Here is an 18,490-nt window from a genome sequence, read left to right on the forward strand (position 1 = left end):
GTGATATACTTACTTGGGGATCTGTATAACCTATAAGATCAGTGCTTTGAAGAATGGTTTCCAATCGATCTTTCCACAATAAGTAATTTGAACCATCTAATTTCTTTGATATGAAATTAGATAGATACATTTATGTTTGAATTAAGATTTTGAGAAGAAGACATTGAAGATTCCATCAGGCAGTAATAGAAGAAGAAGATCAATATTGGAAGTAAAACTTACTTTGAATTCATTTTGTGAGTTTCACAAAAGAGAGAGAAAACAATTCACTATTCTCCGTTTGAAAGGCTCCGATACCATGTTAAGATAAGTGATGATCAATAATGGAGATGAAAGTGATGATGATGATGATGATGATAAGAGAGAGAGAAACAGATTTAAGCGAGAGACTTTATATCACTGAAATCGTTAAACCCCATTAGAAGCTGATTACAACTATTTATACTCAGTTAGGGAGAGAAAGTTATGAAAAGTTCATTAACGTAACACAAACTTTACTTAACTAACTATTCTATCAGCACACTATTTATCTTTATGCACCAATATATCTTTAGGCACCCCACTTTCACCAACTATCTTTGTTGTTTAATCTTACACCACTCTTACATTGTCTTCCTCATTAACAATTGACTTGTTTCAATGATAAAAGTATTAATTTTTTTACTGTTCTAATGGTAAAGTTAATAGTTCTTTGATCGCAAAGCTAGTCATCCCTAAGTATCTGTATTGTTTTTAGTTATGGTTTCTTTATTATTGAGATGTGGACGGTTACTCCTACTGCTTAAAATATCAACATCGACGTACTTAAGAGTTAACAAAAAACTCAAAGAGGACATACTTATATGTAACCTTAAAAACTTTTACATCAATTTTTGTATGACTCACATATTTGTTATGTAAAATAATACCAATATGATTTAGCTCTTCATGAACATGGCATGCTAAATTGATGTGAAGTGTGGGTAGTTGGACTTTCTACTTTGTGCATGTATTTTCATGAAGCTAGTTTGTTATTGCAAATCAAATCAGGATACGATCAAATGCCTACAAACAGTGTGAGATTTGTATTTTGGTATAAGAGGGGATTAGTTTGAATAAAATCATCTCTTAAGGAGAAAACAGTTTTTTTTTTTTTTTTTTTAATTATTTCTCAAAACAACTACAAAAGAATGGCCCAAAGAAGGCTTTTGCCAGAAATCCTGTATTTCATAATTATTAAACACAACTTCGGACTTAAAATGGATATACTCACTTCAAAACTAAGCTAATTAAGTTGGTCTATCTGTTTCTTCCTCATAACCAAGAACACTTAATAAGCGATGATCACTTACAAATAATCTCTCGTGATTCCATTAGTTGGCTTTTTGATACGTCTGATAACTTAACTACTTTGATTATATTTCTAAAGTCCTAGGAACCATTATTCATATCCTTGATAATCCAAGTCCAATAAATAATAGATTTCACATCCGTTGTGAATCGAACCTGAGACTTCTACATTTCAGAGTGGATCCACTGCCAACAACTAGCAGTTGTAGATATTTAGCTATAGTTCTTCCATAAAAAGTTCCGAAAAAGAGAATAAGATCATTTGCGATACAGAAATGAACTTCAACAATATTTCTAGTTATCTTAAAACAAGTGAAGTCACTACAGCGAGTAAGGATTTGATTAAACATGATATATCATATATGATAGATAATACATAATAGTTCCCGTGTCAACTCTATACGGTTTAGTTTGACAAGATCTAACAAACGTGTCTACATATTACTCTCAAACAGATAACGAGAAAAAAAAAACATGAGAAAAGAAGATGAAGTTATTATGATCCGTAGGATATATAGCTCCTACAGTATAACAAGACTAGCCAATCCTACAACGATACTTCTACTGGTAGCAAAAAGATTTGGATACTTTAAAAGAAGAGTAATTCACCTTTTTACCTCAGAAATATGTTTCCCTAGTGGGTTCCAATGCAGGAGAAAGTTAGTCTTCCTTGATATTCTTTTCTCCGTTGCCTTTGAGGAAACGAGAGAACCAGATGGCAGAAGATTTTGGGTGTCGGGCGAGTCCATTTTTATAGTCCACATAAACCAAACCGAACCGTTTAGTGTAGCCTTGACCCCATTCGAAGTTGTCCAGAAAGGACCATGCAAAGTACCCTTTCACGTCCACTCCGTCTCTGGCCATAATAGTTAAATTTTATTCTTAAGTTTTTCTATCTATTTTTATGTGTATCAATGCATTTAGGAATTGAAGTATTGGAGTAAAAGACAATCGTATCCATGAATGACAAAATAAGAGTTTGTTGAGGACTCACTTGATTGCTTCAGCAACTGCAGCAAGGTATCCTTTAAAGTATCGGACTCGCATTTTATCATCAAGCATCTCATGGAGCTCAGCCGTTTCATCTTCTTCATCATCCATGCCTATAAAATGCAGAAGGTACTTATTTTATCACTTATGGATGACAAAATCTCCAAAGAGAACTTCGTTATTCAATGTCTGAGTATAGGTTATCTTTATATACCATTCTCAGTAACATATATCTGGGGATTGTGGTATCTTTGCTTTACGTAATTGAGAAGCTTTCTAAGTCCCCAAGGTACAACGTAAAGCCATTCTGACGCAGCCTGTCATATAGGAAAGGTTAACAAAGATTAGGTAAACAACAAGATGTACATGCGCGTGTGTGTGAAAGTGTATGTGTGTGCGTGAGACGGAGAGAAATTACCTTCTCACCAATAACCTCACCTCCTGGCAATTCAACTGAGAAAAAAATGATAGTACGAGGAGCAGTCAGCAAAGCTGATTACGAACTTGTCTAGTAAAAGTTAAGTAGTGTTAGTGTTACCGGTTCTATCCATTTGCTGTACTTGATAGAAATGCTCAGGTTCAGAGCTTGTAGCTGCATGAGATATTAATCTTGACGTGTAATGGTTAATACCAAGAAAGTCCACCGAGTTTCTTAGCAACTCTTTATCTTCATCTGAGAATTTAGGAAGAAAATCTCCAAGTCTCTCACGCATGACTTCAGGATAGTCTCCGCAATATATTGGATCGAGGAACCTTCACCACAACAAGAAGGTTGATCAAATATGACGGAATGTACATGCCTTGCTAGTGGCAAGACACCAAAACCATCTAACTTCAAGTCCTCTTTTTCAAAGACTTCTCGTGGATGAACGGTCACTTAAACGTCCAAGAGTTTACATAAAAGCAACTAAAGAGTTTATCTGGATTCTCGTACGAGCTATTAAATTCTACATCTGTTTCTGTTCATGATATCAAGATACTTTTATCAACTTTAAACTTGCCCAGACTTCATTTTTGTTTTGTAGTTTATAGGACACTAGATATCCTAATTCCTAATCACCATTTTCATTTTCCAGTTCACATCACTAAAATTCTCGTAGTACAGACTTAAATAGAAAATGATAGAGCCACTACTAGTTTTCAGGAGGCTACAAAAGAGCAGGTTAGTGCAAGAGGGAGTACCATCCAAGTTGAAAATCGATACGCCTTGTTGCAGCAATTTTATCTTCCATCTTATCGGAAAAAGGCTCTGCCCATTCACAATCAACTACTATACCTATTTCACCACCCTGCTGGGCCTAGGTAGAGCACAGGAAACAGAATTTTACTAAGGTGCAATTATTGAAGGAAATAGAATAGCGATAATGAAGATTTTACCCAAAGTTATCATGAATGCATGATAGATTGGCAGCAGCACCAAGAGACATGGAATTTTTAATGCTACAAAATATTCGAAATTAACAACTACTTCACAAATTATTGAATTCCAATTTCATACTCGGATCCATTGAAAAACAAACACAACCGCAGCTTCAGGTCTGATTCAAATGAATCCAGAATCCCAGATTAATCTGAGTCAAACACGTAAGGTGGGTCAGACTTGTAATCAGACAACTCAAAACAAAAAACAAACAGTAAGAAGGTTTAATTCTAGTATGTAGTATCTATGAAAATGATTTCATCAATACATGGACACACAGATTTGTCTCATAGAAAACGTCATATGTCGCCATGTAGTAGTTGGGGATGGGATCGACTCCAGATCATTCGGGGTCAACCTAAGCAGTTGGAGATGGGATTGGCTCAGAATCCAGAAGTTACTCGGATGGTTCAGACGACCTCAACTACTTAGGTCAATCACAGAAACATTAAAAACAAATTAGACAACTGTTATCTAATATTCCAATCTGGTGATATATGATAAATGTGGTTGTTGTTCCATTTTTCATATAACTTGTACGAGAAATGCTTCTCTCCCATTGAGTCATCCTCACACTTTGAGGCAGAAGCTGCTGTGACGTCTTTCTGATCACATACTTTCATCAATTGTTAAAAGAAAATACCAGTGATTCAAAACAAAGGTACAAATTGCGTCATCAACGCATGAGTAAGAGTGAGTAAAGGTCCACATGATTGTAGCGTCAGTGTACTTGTTTAACCAGACCTTTCAGATCAAACCATAGACAAATCTACAAGAAATAAATCATGAACTAATATGCCAGAGGTTATGTTAAGTATAATACCTTAAACTTTTTCCTATATATGGAAACAGCAGCTGCATGAGCCAAAAGCTGGTAGTGAGCTGCCAAATATGGTTCTGTAGATGAATTTTCACTTCTTCCAGGAGCAAATATCCCAGCACCATATCCATTTATTGCAGTTTGAAGAGGCTCGTTGAATGTGACCCAGTGCTTTACTCTATCCCCGAAACTCGCAAAGCAAGCCTCAGCATAGATTGCGAAGTAATTCCTGGATGTTTTCAAAGAAAATATGTGATCATACTCAAATACAAGCAGGGCTAATTTGTAGAAAGTAGCAGGATATTCAAAATGCTTGTTAAGGTTAATAAGGATGTTAAATGTCTTAGGTTCGGATCACATCATTATGTTGGCAAAAGGTTTCATCTTTCACTGGACTAGAATTATTCCTTGGGCGAGATATTGATCTTTCATTGATATTGTGGATAGTTGGGAAGCTTTTATTTTTTGCTTGTAATCTTTTTCTCTTTTAAGCCCTTAGGGGCTGTACATTCTTCTTCCCTTTATCACTGATTGAATCAAAATTATTCAAAAAAAATGTCTAAGGTTTGGCATTCACATATATATATATATATATATATATATATATATATATATATATATATATATATATATATATATATATATATATATATCACACTCACATGCACACGCACACGCACACGCACACGCACACGCACACGCACACATACACGCACACATACATACATATATGTAGTTTCACTCCTTTGATGCTTGCAGTTATTCTGCCCAGATTTAGTGGATTCAAAGAATCAATTTTTCAACTAGTTTTTGCTACTTCAAACCACAAATGATAAACCTTGCTTAAGTTGATAAGTTTTGATGTATAACCATTTGCAAGCGTCTGATTTGATTAAGTAAAACCAATATATCGGATTATTAGTTTCAGCGCGAGATGTACTATAGGAACATTATGACGGAGATATTGAAATGAAGATTAATAAGTCCTTATAATGAAAAAAGTATAAACAAGGTAAAGATTATATTAACGACATTAAAATCAAGAGAAACTATGAAGGGAATTGAGTATTCATTATTCAGTACTTTAGGATGTTAAACTCTCATAACATTAATAGAGGTCTCAAGCTAGCACTGTCCCATCAGTTATTGCATAATCGAACTGGAACAGATGCCAAGAGAGTCAAATCTTTTTCTCTTCAGATTATCATAAACCAAGCCTCCGGCATTGCTCTTTGGAGGAAAATTGTCAACTTGGAGTTAGGCCAGAGGAAGTCCAGATTAAGCACAAATACAGGGGATTAATACAGCTCTTGTCTGTAGATACCTTGCTTTTGGGGACAGAGGCCTCAGTTCAAATTGTAGATACTGTGAGAATAGTCACACATGGGAAAAGGTATTCTAGCAACCAAGAATATAATATCTAGGACCTTTCGACTCATCGGCATTTGGTTCGAGTTGGAGCCACAAATTTAATGTATACAAGCGAATTATCAAATGTCTTACAAACGTTCTCTTGAACGATATGCGCCAAAACATGTAAACAAGATTTTGTTTAGTTATTTTTTCTGGCCTCTAGCCCTCTCTTGGTGTATCGTTTAAAAGAATAGAAACTTTCAGCTCCGAATAATCATTTTCTTGACATTAACAGGTAACTAGTAAGCAGGAAAAGCTAATCATCTATCTCAAATTCATTTGGTCAGAAAAGCAACTAATTTCTTTTTATGGAACTTACACAATTTTGTCACTTAACCATCCCCCAAATGATTCATGAAGATTGTTAGGCAGATCCCAATGGTATAAGGTTGCATAGGGTTCCATACCTAAAAGTACAACATCCATTACCAATTAGATATTGTAGTAGGAGGTTGAAGGGAAGAACAAGTATAATTATAAAAGCACCTTTCTCAAGCAGAGCATCAATGAGATTGTTGTAGTAGGCAATTCCCTCTTCATTGACTTTGTTTCCCAAACCATCTGCACACATATAATTAGGTTCAAACATTTTAAGGAAGGAGAATTAAGACGAGTACAAGAGTGACATTCTTTCCCAGTTTCCTCTAATAAACAAGCACCCAACAGAAATATATCTTTGTCCTTAATGCGGAAAAGGCACGAATATCAAGTACCAGGGAAAATACGAGACCACGATATGGAAAAGCGATAAGCACCAAATCCCAGTTTCGCCATAAGTGTGACATCTTCCTGTATTACAGAAGTTCAGATGACTTAAATGAACAGTAACAAAAAACAAGGGAATTGATATTATTAGCACACAATAATACCAACAAATTGCTTAATAGTTGAGTCTAAATTATGAAGAACAGATGGAAACATATGCCCTACTTGCCGATGTAGTCTATTTGTATCTGTGCAGAAATACATTAATTTCTCAATGTAATGCCTGTACGGAAAGGTATACCTTGTAGAGATGATATTGATCAACTGCAACGTCTCCATTGCTTCCATCTAAGATTTTTCCTGATATATAATACAAAAGATTGCAATTGTTAGTGTGTAATAAATCCAGCAAGAGAGAAGCCCAGGTTTCATCAAAACATACCATCTATACGACTGAAAGCGTCCCAAATACTATCGCCCCTTCCACCTTCATTACTAGCCCCTTCAACCTAGAAAGAGGCAACAAAATTCGTTTTTTTAATTTAAAGTGTTTTGTTACATAATGTCTATCCAGCAACTATAAAATGTATGTGGGTTTAGTGCATCTCCAATGCAACACCAAGTCTTAGAAACTTTGAGCGCCACATAGGACATTCCATTTCTAAAGTGTCCTACTGAGATATCTCGAATTGTCATGTTCATCAATATTTAAATTTGAACCAACAAAAATCATCTCTTCATAAATCTTCGATATTTCTATCAAAATAATGATGCCACATAGGATCACTTATTTGGCACTTAGGAATGAAAAACTCATCTTGAGACTTGAGAGTACTTGACACATAGGACTAATAGTGTTTTTTTTAGTTATGGATTGGAGATGCTGTTACATAGGAGAACCTCTACCCATTGGACCAGCCTTGGAGTGTTTCTTTTCTTATTACCCGAGTTTGCAAAGCAGATACAAATTGATTTTATTCATCCAAGTAACCCAACTTTCGTTTTTCACACATCACGTGTGGATCGGAGGAAAAAAAAAACATTAGAACTACGAAGTTCTAATTGGTAGAGCATAGATCATTTCAATTGGGGACAACATTAGAAGAAAAAAAAAAAACATAATAATCTATGATTCTACATGGTGCAAATAATCATGAAACCACACAAATCAAAACATATCTTGATCAAATTAGATAACTTCAATGAGACTGATTCAAAAGCACTAAAGATAAACAACTTGAATAACAAAAACAAGGTAAACTAAAGAAGAAACAAAAAGAACCAAATGACAAAACTAGGGCTACAAGAGCTTTGAGTTAGAAGGCTTGGAGCAGAGTGTTCATTTGATACGCGAAAATGGCACATGTTTGCCTCACGTGATTTCTGCTCCACACAAGACAAGTTTGAGTTTTTTTTTTTACTTTACTCTCTGAATATTTAGCTTAATCAAATTAAACTAGCTCCTTAATTTGATTGCAATAAAAATTATGAGATCTTCCATATTAAATAATCACAAGAACAAAAACTCAGACTAACGAAATCGGATCATCTCCATATTAATTAATCTCATTTTGATACAACAAAGATCAAGATGAGATTCAAGAACTGAAATAGATTAAGATGAAGAGTGAAGACGAAAACTGAAATTACATCATTCTGGAACAGAACTCAGGCCGGACAAGATGAAAGCAGAAAATGATCATCACTTTGAACAACGAAAAAGTTAGACAAAAGTGAATGAGATTAGGAAAGAATGAAGTTTATTAAGATGCACTCATATATTTAAGGAGATAAACTACTAGTTATAGGTGAAAATGGAAGTGAGAGAAAGCAATGAAGAAGAAGAAGAAGATCGATAACAATGGAGTACCTGATAGGCAGAAGTAGCAACGCCGAAGACGAAATCTGTAGGGAAATCGCTTCGAGAAACTTCGTTGGAGATCTTTCCACTTTCGCTTTCCTTCGACGCCATTAAAGAAATGAATTTTGAGTTTGAGTTTGAGTTTGGGCTTTTTCTTTTTTTATATAGAAAAACTGAAATATGAGAAAGAAAAACAAACCAAACAAAACCAAATTGAGAGTTTCTATTGGCCAGTGGTAGGCGGGGCCCCGGGGGCATAAGCTTTCGTTATGGCACAAAAGACTGCTGCAAAAGATTAATTAATATATATATAATTTGACCTAATTATCTTGATTTTATTACAAAAAATATTTTACCAATGTTGGATGTACAAAAAGTTTTGATTTAATTTTTAATTTAGTGATTTTTATAACGAATGTGAGTCAGCAAGTAACATGTAACTAATGTGATTTAATTTAGTGATTTTTAATTTCGTTACGGCACATAACATGCATCTTCTTTTCACCTCATCTCTCTTCTCTCCATCTTCGACTTCTTCGCTACATCTTACGTACTTCATTTAATTCTATATGTTGAGTTTTTGTGGTTGGGGACAACAAGAAAACATTTTACGTAAAAAAAGATTTTTGGTGGGCAATACGTTGACAACTAATTCTTTTTTATATGGGGAATAATTTTCGGTCGTAAGTCAATTATGTTTGATTTAATTGACTTTGACTTAATAATGAGACAACTCTATAAACACCTGAATATTAAAACTAATTAATCTGGGAACCATTAACGAATACAATAGGTAAAACCTAAGACATTTGATTGTTCATATATTGCCCATCAAAATTTTGGATACAACTTTTTAGCCACGTTTTTTGTTTTCCGCATGTCCCACCACAATGTCTTCTCCACGTCGATGAGGAGCAACAAATAACAATTGCAACGACCTTTCGCTTTGTAATTTTTTTTCTACATTTTCTTTCTTCTCTCCCTCCTTCTCTGACCACCATTTATCTCCTCTCAACCTCTCCTTTCTCTGCTAAATCTCTCGCACTCTCTGTCTTCATTGTTACGGGAGCGATCCGCTTCCCCATAACCCCATTCATCTCCGAAGAGAGGGAACGGTTCCAGGCGAAGCCCACCATCAAGGGTTACAAAACACTCGATCGTCGTTTTGTGGTCGGTCTCTTGGTCGGTCGGCTGAAACACTCGATTGAGGTTTTAGATTTCGCCTGAAACCATTTCCCCCAGACAAAAAAGACTCTGATAAAGGGGTTTCAGCTAAAGGAATCCTTCCTTCAAGCGGAACAGTGAGGATTGAGAGTGTTAGTACTGAAACGTTCGCGGAAGCTATCGAACCTATCCTAGAAATTGATCCGATTATGAAAATTAATCGAGAAACTACGTCAAAACTAAACATGAAAACAGAATTAACGAGGTTCGGCTTAAAGGCTACGTCCTCGGGCGAACAAGAAAACTTTATTGAAGGACGTAGGCTTTAAGCCGAACCTCGTTAATTTTGTTTGCATATTTAGTTTTGGCGTAATTTCTCGATTAATTTTCATAATCGGATCAATTTCTAGGATAGGTTCGATAGCTTCCGCGAACGTTTCAGTACTAACAGAGAGTTAGAGGAAATCAAAGTTTTGGAGGAAGACCTTTAGCATAGAAATGAGAGAGGGATAGAGAGGAAAGAGAGAGAGGAAAGAGAGAGAGGGAAAGAGAGACGAGAGAAATGGTAGTGCTGGTTAGAGGTGGTGGTAGGAGATGTAAGGAGCTGAGCGAAAAGATGAGTCGTGTTGCCGTAGAAAATTTGACAAATCCCACAATCTCCTTTTAAAATGTTGTACGCATTAAATTTTTTGTTTCTTCAAGGTCACAACATTATTGTTATATCCTAAAAAATAGGAATTTCACCAGTTGTGCCCAAAAGGCATGCATTACCATAGTAAAAGTTCAAAAAAGTATTAATTGAGCAGTGTACCGGGTAGATTAAAGCTTTTTAGTATCGGGAGGAACTCGGAGTTCGATCAGAGTCTCCCTTAGATGTTAATCTAGAGTACTCTTAATTAAGATTAATCGAAAAGTGTATATGAGTAGATTAAAGCTTTTTAGTACTAGGAGGAACTCGAAGTTAGATCACAGTCTCCCTTAATGTTAGTCGAGAGTACCCTTGATTAACACTAATCGAAGTGCACCAAGTAGATTAAAGCTATTTAGTACAGGAGGAACTCGAAGTTCGATCACAATCTGACAATCTCCCTTAAATGTTAATTGAGAGTACTCTTGATTAACATCAATCGAGAAGTGTACCTAGTAAACTAAAGCTTTTTAGTACTAGGAGGAACTCGAAGTTCGATAATAGTCTTTCTCAAATGCACATCTTAAGAAAAAGAAACAAATTAAACAAAGATCACGCAGAGAAGAGAATATTATCTTCATTTTATTTTGATCAAGGTAAAAGAGTACTCTTGATACACGTATGTGGTTTAGGGAGGTGATGATCAATTCATCTAATTAAGAAGTAAAAGGCTTCATCTGAAACCCAGTAGACGAAATAAACAAACAAAAGGAAGCTTATAAACAAATAAACAAGATTAACCGATGCGTTCGTATCGCGATTCTTTTCTTCCGCCCGTTTAAGGAAAAGAGAGAACCAGTAAGCAGAAGATTTTGGATGGCGAGTGAGTCCATTTTTGCGGTCAACATAAATCAAACCGAATCGCTTGGTGTAGCCATGAGCCCATTCCCAATTATCTAATAAAGACCAAGCAAAGTAGCCCTTCACATTCACCCCATCCCTGTCAATTAAGAATATAATTAAGTTGTTGATGAGAAGAAAAGTTCAAAGATATCATTTTGTGCATTAAGCATATATTAAGACCTTTCAACAGAGGTGGAGGGTCTATATGCGCCGTAAAGATTCGCCCTCTCTATCAACGCCCCTCAGACAGGGAGGTTTCAGGGCACTCGGACTGGGCCTATATGTGTTGGGTTTGAACAGACCGGACTCTGGCTAGTCTGAGTGCTCTTGGATCACCTTGTTCGTGGACTTCAGACTGTTCAATCGGAGGTCCACGGAAAGTGCTAAGAGAAGAACGGGCCAGTGAAGAAATTTGGGGGCACCTACAAAGCCTCCATTAATAGAGTGATTACTATTAAGGAGTGATGGGTTTCTATACCATCGCACGGTCCGCATGTAAAAAATGTTCAAACAGTAGCATACCCCACATTAATTTGGGACCTTTGGGTTGCATGTTTGCAGAATTGCCACCCCCACTCTAACCTATGCTAAATTAAAAGTCCGTATAAACCAGTTCATCGAAATGCTTGGTCCTGATCCTGTGCTCAATCCTAACCACGATATACGGACAAGGATGATATTCAACCTGCAGGTCGGTCTCTGCTTGCCACTCTAGATATCTTTTCGTAACAAGAGGTTTTCCCCTTATAGAAAGATATATATACACACACACAAGCACAAGATATAGTGTAGCACGATATGGAGACTTACTTAATTGACTCAGCTACTGCAGCAACATAATCCTTGTGAAAGCGAACTCTCTTTTTATCATTTAGCACTTCATAGAGGGGTGATTTTGGGTTGCCTTCTTCATCCATTCCTACAAATACAACGTCGAGGAAGCTCGTCAGTACTTGTAAGTATTCGGCAGGGAAGAACCCCAATAGTTCTTACACATGCATTATATGTACATATATACCATTTTCAGTAATATATATTGGAGGATTGTTGTATTTTGTTGCTACGTAATTCAGAACTCTTCGCATTCCCCAAGGTACTATATAGAGCCATTCTGATGCAGCCTGTCATTTCAAACAAGAAAGAAAAATTAAGATCAACTTACCTTATCCCTTCATTTGAAAATTATATTTATAATAATTATTTATTTATTTATTTTTCTAAATTCATATATTGTTGCATACAATTTTATCGTACTTCCCCTTTTAATCTTTTTAGAGAAATTATTTGTAAGAGCGGATGAATATACCGTGTCTCCAATAAAATGGCCTCCTGGCAATTCAACTGATACATAACAAAACAATATAGTAAGAACAATAAGGAGCATATGCATAGCTTTAAAAGTTAGGGCAAAAATAATAATTGAATAGGCTATACAAGAAATATACCAAGTCTTTCTATCTCTTCTTCTCGGACGAAAAAATCAGGATCAGAACTTGATTTTGCATAAGCAATGTATCTTGATGTATAGTGATTAATACCCACAAAGTCTACTGAATTCTTTAATAACTTTATATCTTCGTTCGAGAATTTTGGAAGTCGATCTCCTAGTCTTTCTCGCATGCTTTGAGGATAGTCGCCGTAAAATATTGGATCCCAGAACCTTTAAAAATACATAAAGTAAGAATCATATATAAAAAGTCCAAAATCTAGAGTTTTTTTAACCTGATAATATATGTGGCCTGATAATATATATGGGGTTATACACCTAGTAAAAGTAAAACACATTAAAGGTACCGAAAAATAAATCGATAATTAGAGAAAGTAATCACCATCCAAGCTGAAAATCTAGGTGCCTTGCTGCAGCAACCCTATCCTCCAATTTGTTTGAAAAAGGCTCTGCCCATTCACACTGAGTTACTAACCCTATTTCTCCACCTTGTTGAGCCTAAATACATCAAGTAATAATGTTACTTAAAATCAAGATTATAAAGATTGAAAAACAATATATTCAATACGATACCTTAAAGTTTGTCCTGTATATATAAGAAGCCGCTGCATGAGACAAAAGTAGGTGGTGCGCGACAATATATGGCTCAGTAGATGCATTTTCACTTCTTCCCGGAGCATGTTTTCCAGTACCATATCCTTTTACTGCAACTGGATGAGGCTCATTTATTGTCATCCAATGCTTTACTCTGTCCCCAAATTTCGCAAAGCAAGTCTCAGCATAGATTGTGAAGTAATTTCTGCACGTCGTTATATTTCAAAAAAATATCGTTAGTATACTCTTAAAGTGCAAGAAGAAAGTAGTTATATACAGAATGTTCATGTTACTAGATGATGATAATCATACTCTACACATACACAAACACACCCACACACACACACACACACACACACATATATGTTAAATGATATTTGGCCCTACAAAAAATGACCCGAATAACGCAAATGACTGAAGTCATGCTGACATTAAGTGCACAATTCATCTTGTCGGGCCATTCGAGTTACTTTTTCTCTTTTTTACTACCAGCAAGGCGGCAATGGTTAAAAGTTGTTTCTTTTTTGAAAAACTGACTAGTATTTTGGTTGTAACGGGCGTCTTTAATGATTAGAGGGAAGCTCTATACATATTAAGTTCACGTTTTTTTTCGAATCGGTAACTTACACAATTTGGTCACTTAACCATCCTCCATGTGACTCTTGAAGATTATTTGGAAGGTCCCATTGATACAATGTCACGAAAGGTTGTATACCTACAAATGCAATATACATAAATCCATTATCTCCGACTAAATATTTACTGCAGTAGGATTCCGACTGGAAAACGAGTAATAAAAATGAAAGAAGTTCCTCTTTCAAGAAGAACATTGATGAAATGAGTAATGCACATGATATAAGTACCTTTTTCAAGAAGAGCATTGATGAGATTGTTGTAGTAAGCAATCCCTTCTTCATTGGGTTTGGTTCCTAAACCATCTGTAAACATATCAAAATATTCAAACTTTGGTCGTGTTTGTTTTTTTCATCGTATGAATCTAATTCGTTTGGGTTTGACTCAATCAGACAGTCACCAATTCAAACGAGAGTTTGACAATACAAACAATCTAAAATCTTACTTCAGTTTATTCAAGTCTCGAGTTAATCCCAACTTAGAGAAAAAAAAAAACTACCTTAGTCCAGTATCATATTTACATGTAAGTTCATAGAACATGATATTTTTCATGCTTCTAATAAAAATAGATATTAAAACAAGTATTTTTTTGTAGGCCTATTTAAATTTTTTAGGTTTGTAGCTGCAGGAGTATGGATTGGAAAAGTCATTTGTTTTAGGATTAACTTTATTGTGTAGAAAAATAAGCAAAACAACTCACTTATAAACATAATAGAAAGGTTAAGATTTCATACTAGTAAAGAAAACCTAGCTTAGTGATTATCAGAAAATATGCAAATCAAATACCAGGAAAAATGCGAGGCCATGATATAGAAAAACGATAAGCTTTGAATCCCAACTTAGCCATGAGTGCGATATCTTCCTGTATTACAGAAGTAAAAAAAATAGTAAATGAACAAATAGTGTAGACAAATAAATAGGTAAATATTATATCATATGTACAAAGTATCCTCATAAGTTTGCTCAAGTTAAGTTTGTGGTCATCAAACTCAAAACCAATTTGCAATGAAGGAGATGACCTAGACCTTATGTTCTCGGTTGCTAGATACCTATTCTCCCATGTGGGACTTCACACGTCCCCTCACGTGTGGGGTTCTTTGAGCCTAACATGTGTATTTTTTTCGGGTGACGTGGAGCACGTGTAACTTTTAAGTCTATTACATGTGGGCTGCTAGATACTCATTCTCTCATGTGGGACTATTCTCACAGCTCATAACTAACTAATACTTAGTCATTAGACGAAATTATTTTATTAACGTGGGTCTGAATCTTGTTGACCAAGTCTAGAGGTTCGTGTGGTCTATTATCGACACAAATTTCAAGTATGATGTACTATTAAGCTTTATCCCTTTTTTTCTTTCGGAAAACCTTAATCATATGTAACTATTGTATAGATCGAGTGATCCTAATATCATAGATTGCATGTTCATTTGTTACTTTTGTTTATGTTTCTACTTTCTCGAAGCAATGAGTAAAATACCTTGATGCGATGATATTGATCAGCTGCAGGATTTCCATTACTTCCATCAAATATCTTTCCTAATACAATATGGAAAAACACAATAAGTGACTAATTTTTCTTTAACGGTAAAATGCATTCTAGTGGCTAATTGAAATGAAACATTCTTTGTGTGGGACACATTCGAGACGTGGTTCATATGTCTCGACTTGACGCTTTATTAGTTTTTGCAGTTTGGACGATTAATTAATTACAATAAATTGATTAGATTTTGAGCAGAATTTATTAAACTTTTTTTTAGGAAATAGTAAGATTCGAAACCCTGATTTCTCTCAAGTGGTAAGAATCTATAGTAATCTCAAAGTTGAATCTGCGTTATATCTTGTTTAAATTTTGAAAAGGAAAATGATGGGAAAGAAATACTTACCATCTATTCGTGCAAAAGCGTCCCAAATGCAATCCCGCCTTCCGCCTTCACTAGTTCCTCCTTCAACCTACGAAACATATTTGGGTTACTATTGAAGCCAACCATAGTCTAGATGGTGATGTAGCCGTCTCAATTGATCAAGCTAAATGGAGAGAAAAATAGTCTGACCAATTGAAGCCAACTACATCACTATTCGGTCAGTGGTCGGTCCCAATTTTCAGGGTATATAGCGTTTATGTTCTAGTGTCTCTAATCATTGATTGTAAGAATGGTACTAATTATGATGTTTCTAATTTAGGAATTAAAAGATTTATTCTTATCCATGTGAGATAAGGACAGATTATGAAATTCCATTTGGGGATTGTGGATAAGAGTAAAATTATCTTGATACGAGTCTGGCATTAATTCTTTAAAACTTAAGAGATAAACATTCGAATTTGATCATCTTTGACCGATTGGAATCTCTACATATTAAAAAAAAAAATATTTATAACTCAAGATATGTCAACAGAACACATGTTCGGAGAACCCTAAAACGAACATCTCTAACATCCTTAATTTATAGTATGAAGTTTACAAATACGTGGGTGTATTTGGACAACCCACCTCAATGTATTGTCAAAGCTATCGATTTTGATAGTAATCCAACTTGTCGAATTAATGAATTGGTTTGAGCCTTCTTGATAACCTATATAATAAAACAGAAGGAAAAATGCTGACTGGGACAAACATCATTTTATAATAATGGATATTGTCTAGAATCCCTTCTCAAATTTTCAAATATAGTATTTCTTAAAAATAAAATTACCTATTTAAAAAAAATAATTATGTCATTCTTAGAAATAAAATAACTAATTTAAGAAAAAAAGAAACAAAAGAAATTATAAGGGTTAAAAAAATTAAAATCTAACTCTCTCAACAAAATAAATAATTAAAAAAAAAAATTGCAAGAATTTTTTTTTTAAAAAGTTGAAACAAAAAATAAGTAAGTGCAAAAATGCTATAAGAATTTCGCTGTGCCGAGAGGCACGGGCCATACCCTAGTTTATTAGTATATAAAACCTAATTATTTTAATTTTACACCTTAGTTGGGAGATAGTAAGTATATATACTACATTTAATTAAGAAGAAACGCTGTTATCTTTTTATAAATGTACTGGTTTTTTCAGTAGAATACCCCACCAAAATTTCCAACATTGTTGAGCATCAAGTCTCAACCTTAAATTTAAAAAAAATGTCAAACATCATATCAAATATTACAGTTGGTGATTCTGTTCGAATATTAAATGAGACGACATTGAACTTTCCAAGACATTGATCACATCCTAAACTTGGAGTATAGAACAAAAATTTGGTCACGTAAGGTCTACTTCTCACATGCCACATTAATTTTGTGGTAAATAACAATAATTTAGAATTGTTCATATTAACCTCGGACGAAACACAATACAAATTGTGGACAAAACAAAAGAACGAGTTTTCTATGAAAATAGATAAAAATGAACTAAGAAATAGGTAGAAGTTGGGTAGTGAAGGGAAAAAGAAAATGATAAAGAAAAAAAATCTTGATTGTCGATATTGTTAGTGGTGTTAATACCTGATAAGCAGAAGTAGCGACACCAAATACAAATTCAGGAGGAAAATCACTCCGAGATACCTCTTTGGATATTTTTCCATTGTTTTCTTTCAATGCCTTCATCTCTTTGATTATTTTGGTATTAGTCTTGGTTGGTTCAAGTCCCTGACCTCTTTTTATAATATTTTCATGACATTTTTAGTATGTCATACATTTATTAGAGAAAAGATTATGTTGCCTATTTACATGGATTTGGGATAGATATACACGTTACTAAGTCTGTATTGACCTTGGTGTGAATTTGAATCTTGATTTGTGAATCAATTTGAATGTGCAATGATTGGTTCTCCTATCTACAAACCTCGAAGAAAATTAGATACCAGAAACCGAACAAACATAAGTTTTGATTTAGAGAATGAAGATCCGTTTAATAATACGTGATGGGTTAACAAGTTTAAGAAATTAAATATTTTACTATAGTTCGTGAAAATCTAAAATATATTAAATATACCTCAAACTATATTCTATGAGCTCAAGTTTAAGTTGATAAGGTTAACCAAAAAAAAAGTTTAAGTTGATAAGCAACATGATATGTGCACTTTATCAATATTAAGGAAGAATTGACTTGAGACAAGCAGATAATCAAAATTTTATCTGGACAATAGTCAGTATTTATCCTTTTCTTAAAGGAATCTTTTAACCTTTTTACTGTTTCTCCTTACCATATCAATTTCTATATATGGCAGGCTTTGATTCTCCAGGAGTGCTACATGTACAAAATCCTTGACAAGATTCTTGACATGATGAGTCATTTTCACTAAAAAACAAAAGAAATTCAAAGTTGATCAAAGTTTGAATTTGATCTGAACCGTTCTTTTACCCGTGTGACTCATCGTGTCAAGAATCTTGTCAAAGATTCTTTTTACAATTAGCATTTCCCTTGATTCTCTACCCGAGATTACTGGAATCTAAGAGGTTGAGAATTTATTGCTTAACCTTCTTTAGAAAAAAAAAATCTCGACAATAAAAGAACGAAAGACTTGCGAACTATAAAAAGTTTACCTTTTGTGTAAAGATTGTTTTTTGTACCAAAATTGTGACTCTCAATTTGTGACTCTCAA

General features: G+C 34.6%; 2 protein-coding genes across 2 annotated transcripts; both read right to left on the minus strand.

Annotated features, from left to right (window-relative positions):
* Window positions 1-1,666: 1,666 nt before the first annotated feature.
* On the minus strand, window positions 1,667-8,907 carry LOC147568824 (beta-glucosidase 4-like). The gene is made up of 13 exons (XM_086655214.1): window positions 8,548-8,907; window positions 7,120-7,186; window positions 6,979-7,037; window positions 6,686-6,761; window positions 6,459-6,533; window positions 6,292-6,379; window positions 4,563-4,788; window positions 3,502-3,617; window positions 2,858-3,072; window positions 2,738-2,772; window positions 2,534-2,636; window positions 2,324-2,432; window positions 1,667-2,185 (listed from the first exon to the last, which is right to left on the minus strand). The coding sequence occupies exons 1-13, from the start codon at window positions 8,794-8,796 to the stop codon at window positions 1,990-1,992; spliced, it is 1,614 nt and encodes a 537-aa protein (XP_086511340.1). The 5' UTR covers window positions 8,797-8,907; the 3' UTR covers window positions 1,667-1,989.
* A 2,131-nt stretch (window positions 8,908-11,038) lies between these two features.
* Window positions 11,039-17,492, minus strand: LOC147568825 (beta-glucosidase 4-like). The gene is made up of 13 exons (XM_086661075.1): window positions 17,391-17,492; window positions 15,794-15,860; window positions 15,388-15,446; window positions 14,694-14,765; window positions 14,138-14,237; window positions 13,902-13,989; window positions 13,254-13,479; window positions 13,063-13,178; window positions 12,679-12,893; window positions 12,540-12,574; window positions 12,252-12,354; window positions 12,044-12,152; window positions 11,039-11,330 (listed from the first exon to the last, which is right to left on the minus strand). Exons 1-13 carry the CDS (start codon window positions 17,490-17,492, stop codon window positions 11,039-11,041), a joined length of 1,584 nt encoding a protein of 527 aa, XP_086517201.1.
* Between the last annotated feature and the right edge of the window lie 998 nt (window positions 17,493-18,490).

The sequence above is a fragment of the Eschscholzia californica genome, unplaced genomic scaffold (genome assembly GCF_041429995.1).
Source record: "Eschscholzia californica isolate CP2 unplaced genomic scaffold, dmEscCali1.0.p SCAF_1, whole genome shotgun sequence".
Taxonomy (NCBI): domain Eukaryota; kingdom Viridiplantae; phylum Streptophyta; class Magnoliopsida; order Ranunculales; family Papaveraceae; genus Eschscholzia; species Eschscholzia californica.

What these genes read in the sequence shown, in the direction of transcription:
- LOC147568825 (XM_086661075.1), bottom strand. Translation starts at nt 17,492, where the DNA reads ATGAAGGCATTGAAAGAAAACAATGGAAAAATATCCAAAGAGGTATCT. An exon ending in CAATGCTCTTCTTGAAAAAG is followed by an intron (nt 13,990 to 14,137) that starts GTACTTATATCA and finishes TTGCATTTGTAG; the next exon opens with GTATACAACCTTTCGTGACA. An exon ending in GCAGTAGCTGAGTCAATTAA is followed by an intron (nt 11,331 to 12,043) that starts GTAAGTCTCCAT and finishes CTTAATTGACAG; the next exon opens with GGATGGGGTGAATGTGAAGG.
- LOC147568824 (XM_086655214.1), bottom strand. Translation starts at nt 8,796, where the DNA reads ATGCCCCCGGGGCCCCGCCTACCACTGGCCAATAGAAACTCTCAATTT. An exon ending in GTGAGGTTATTGGTGAGAAG is followed by an intron (nt 2,637 to 2,737) that starts GTAATTTCTCTC and finishes CCTATATGACAG; the next exon opens with GCTGCGTCAGAATGGCTTTA. An exon ending in GATATATGTTACTGAGAATG is followed by an intron (nt 2,433 to 2,533) that starts GTATATAAAGAT and finishes TGCATTTTATAG; the next exon opens with GCATGGATGATGAAGAAGAT.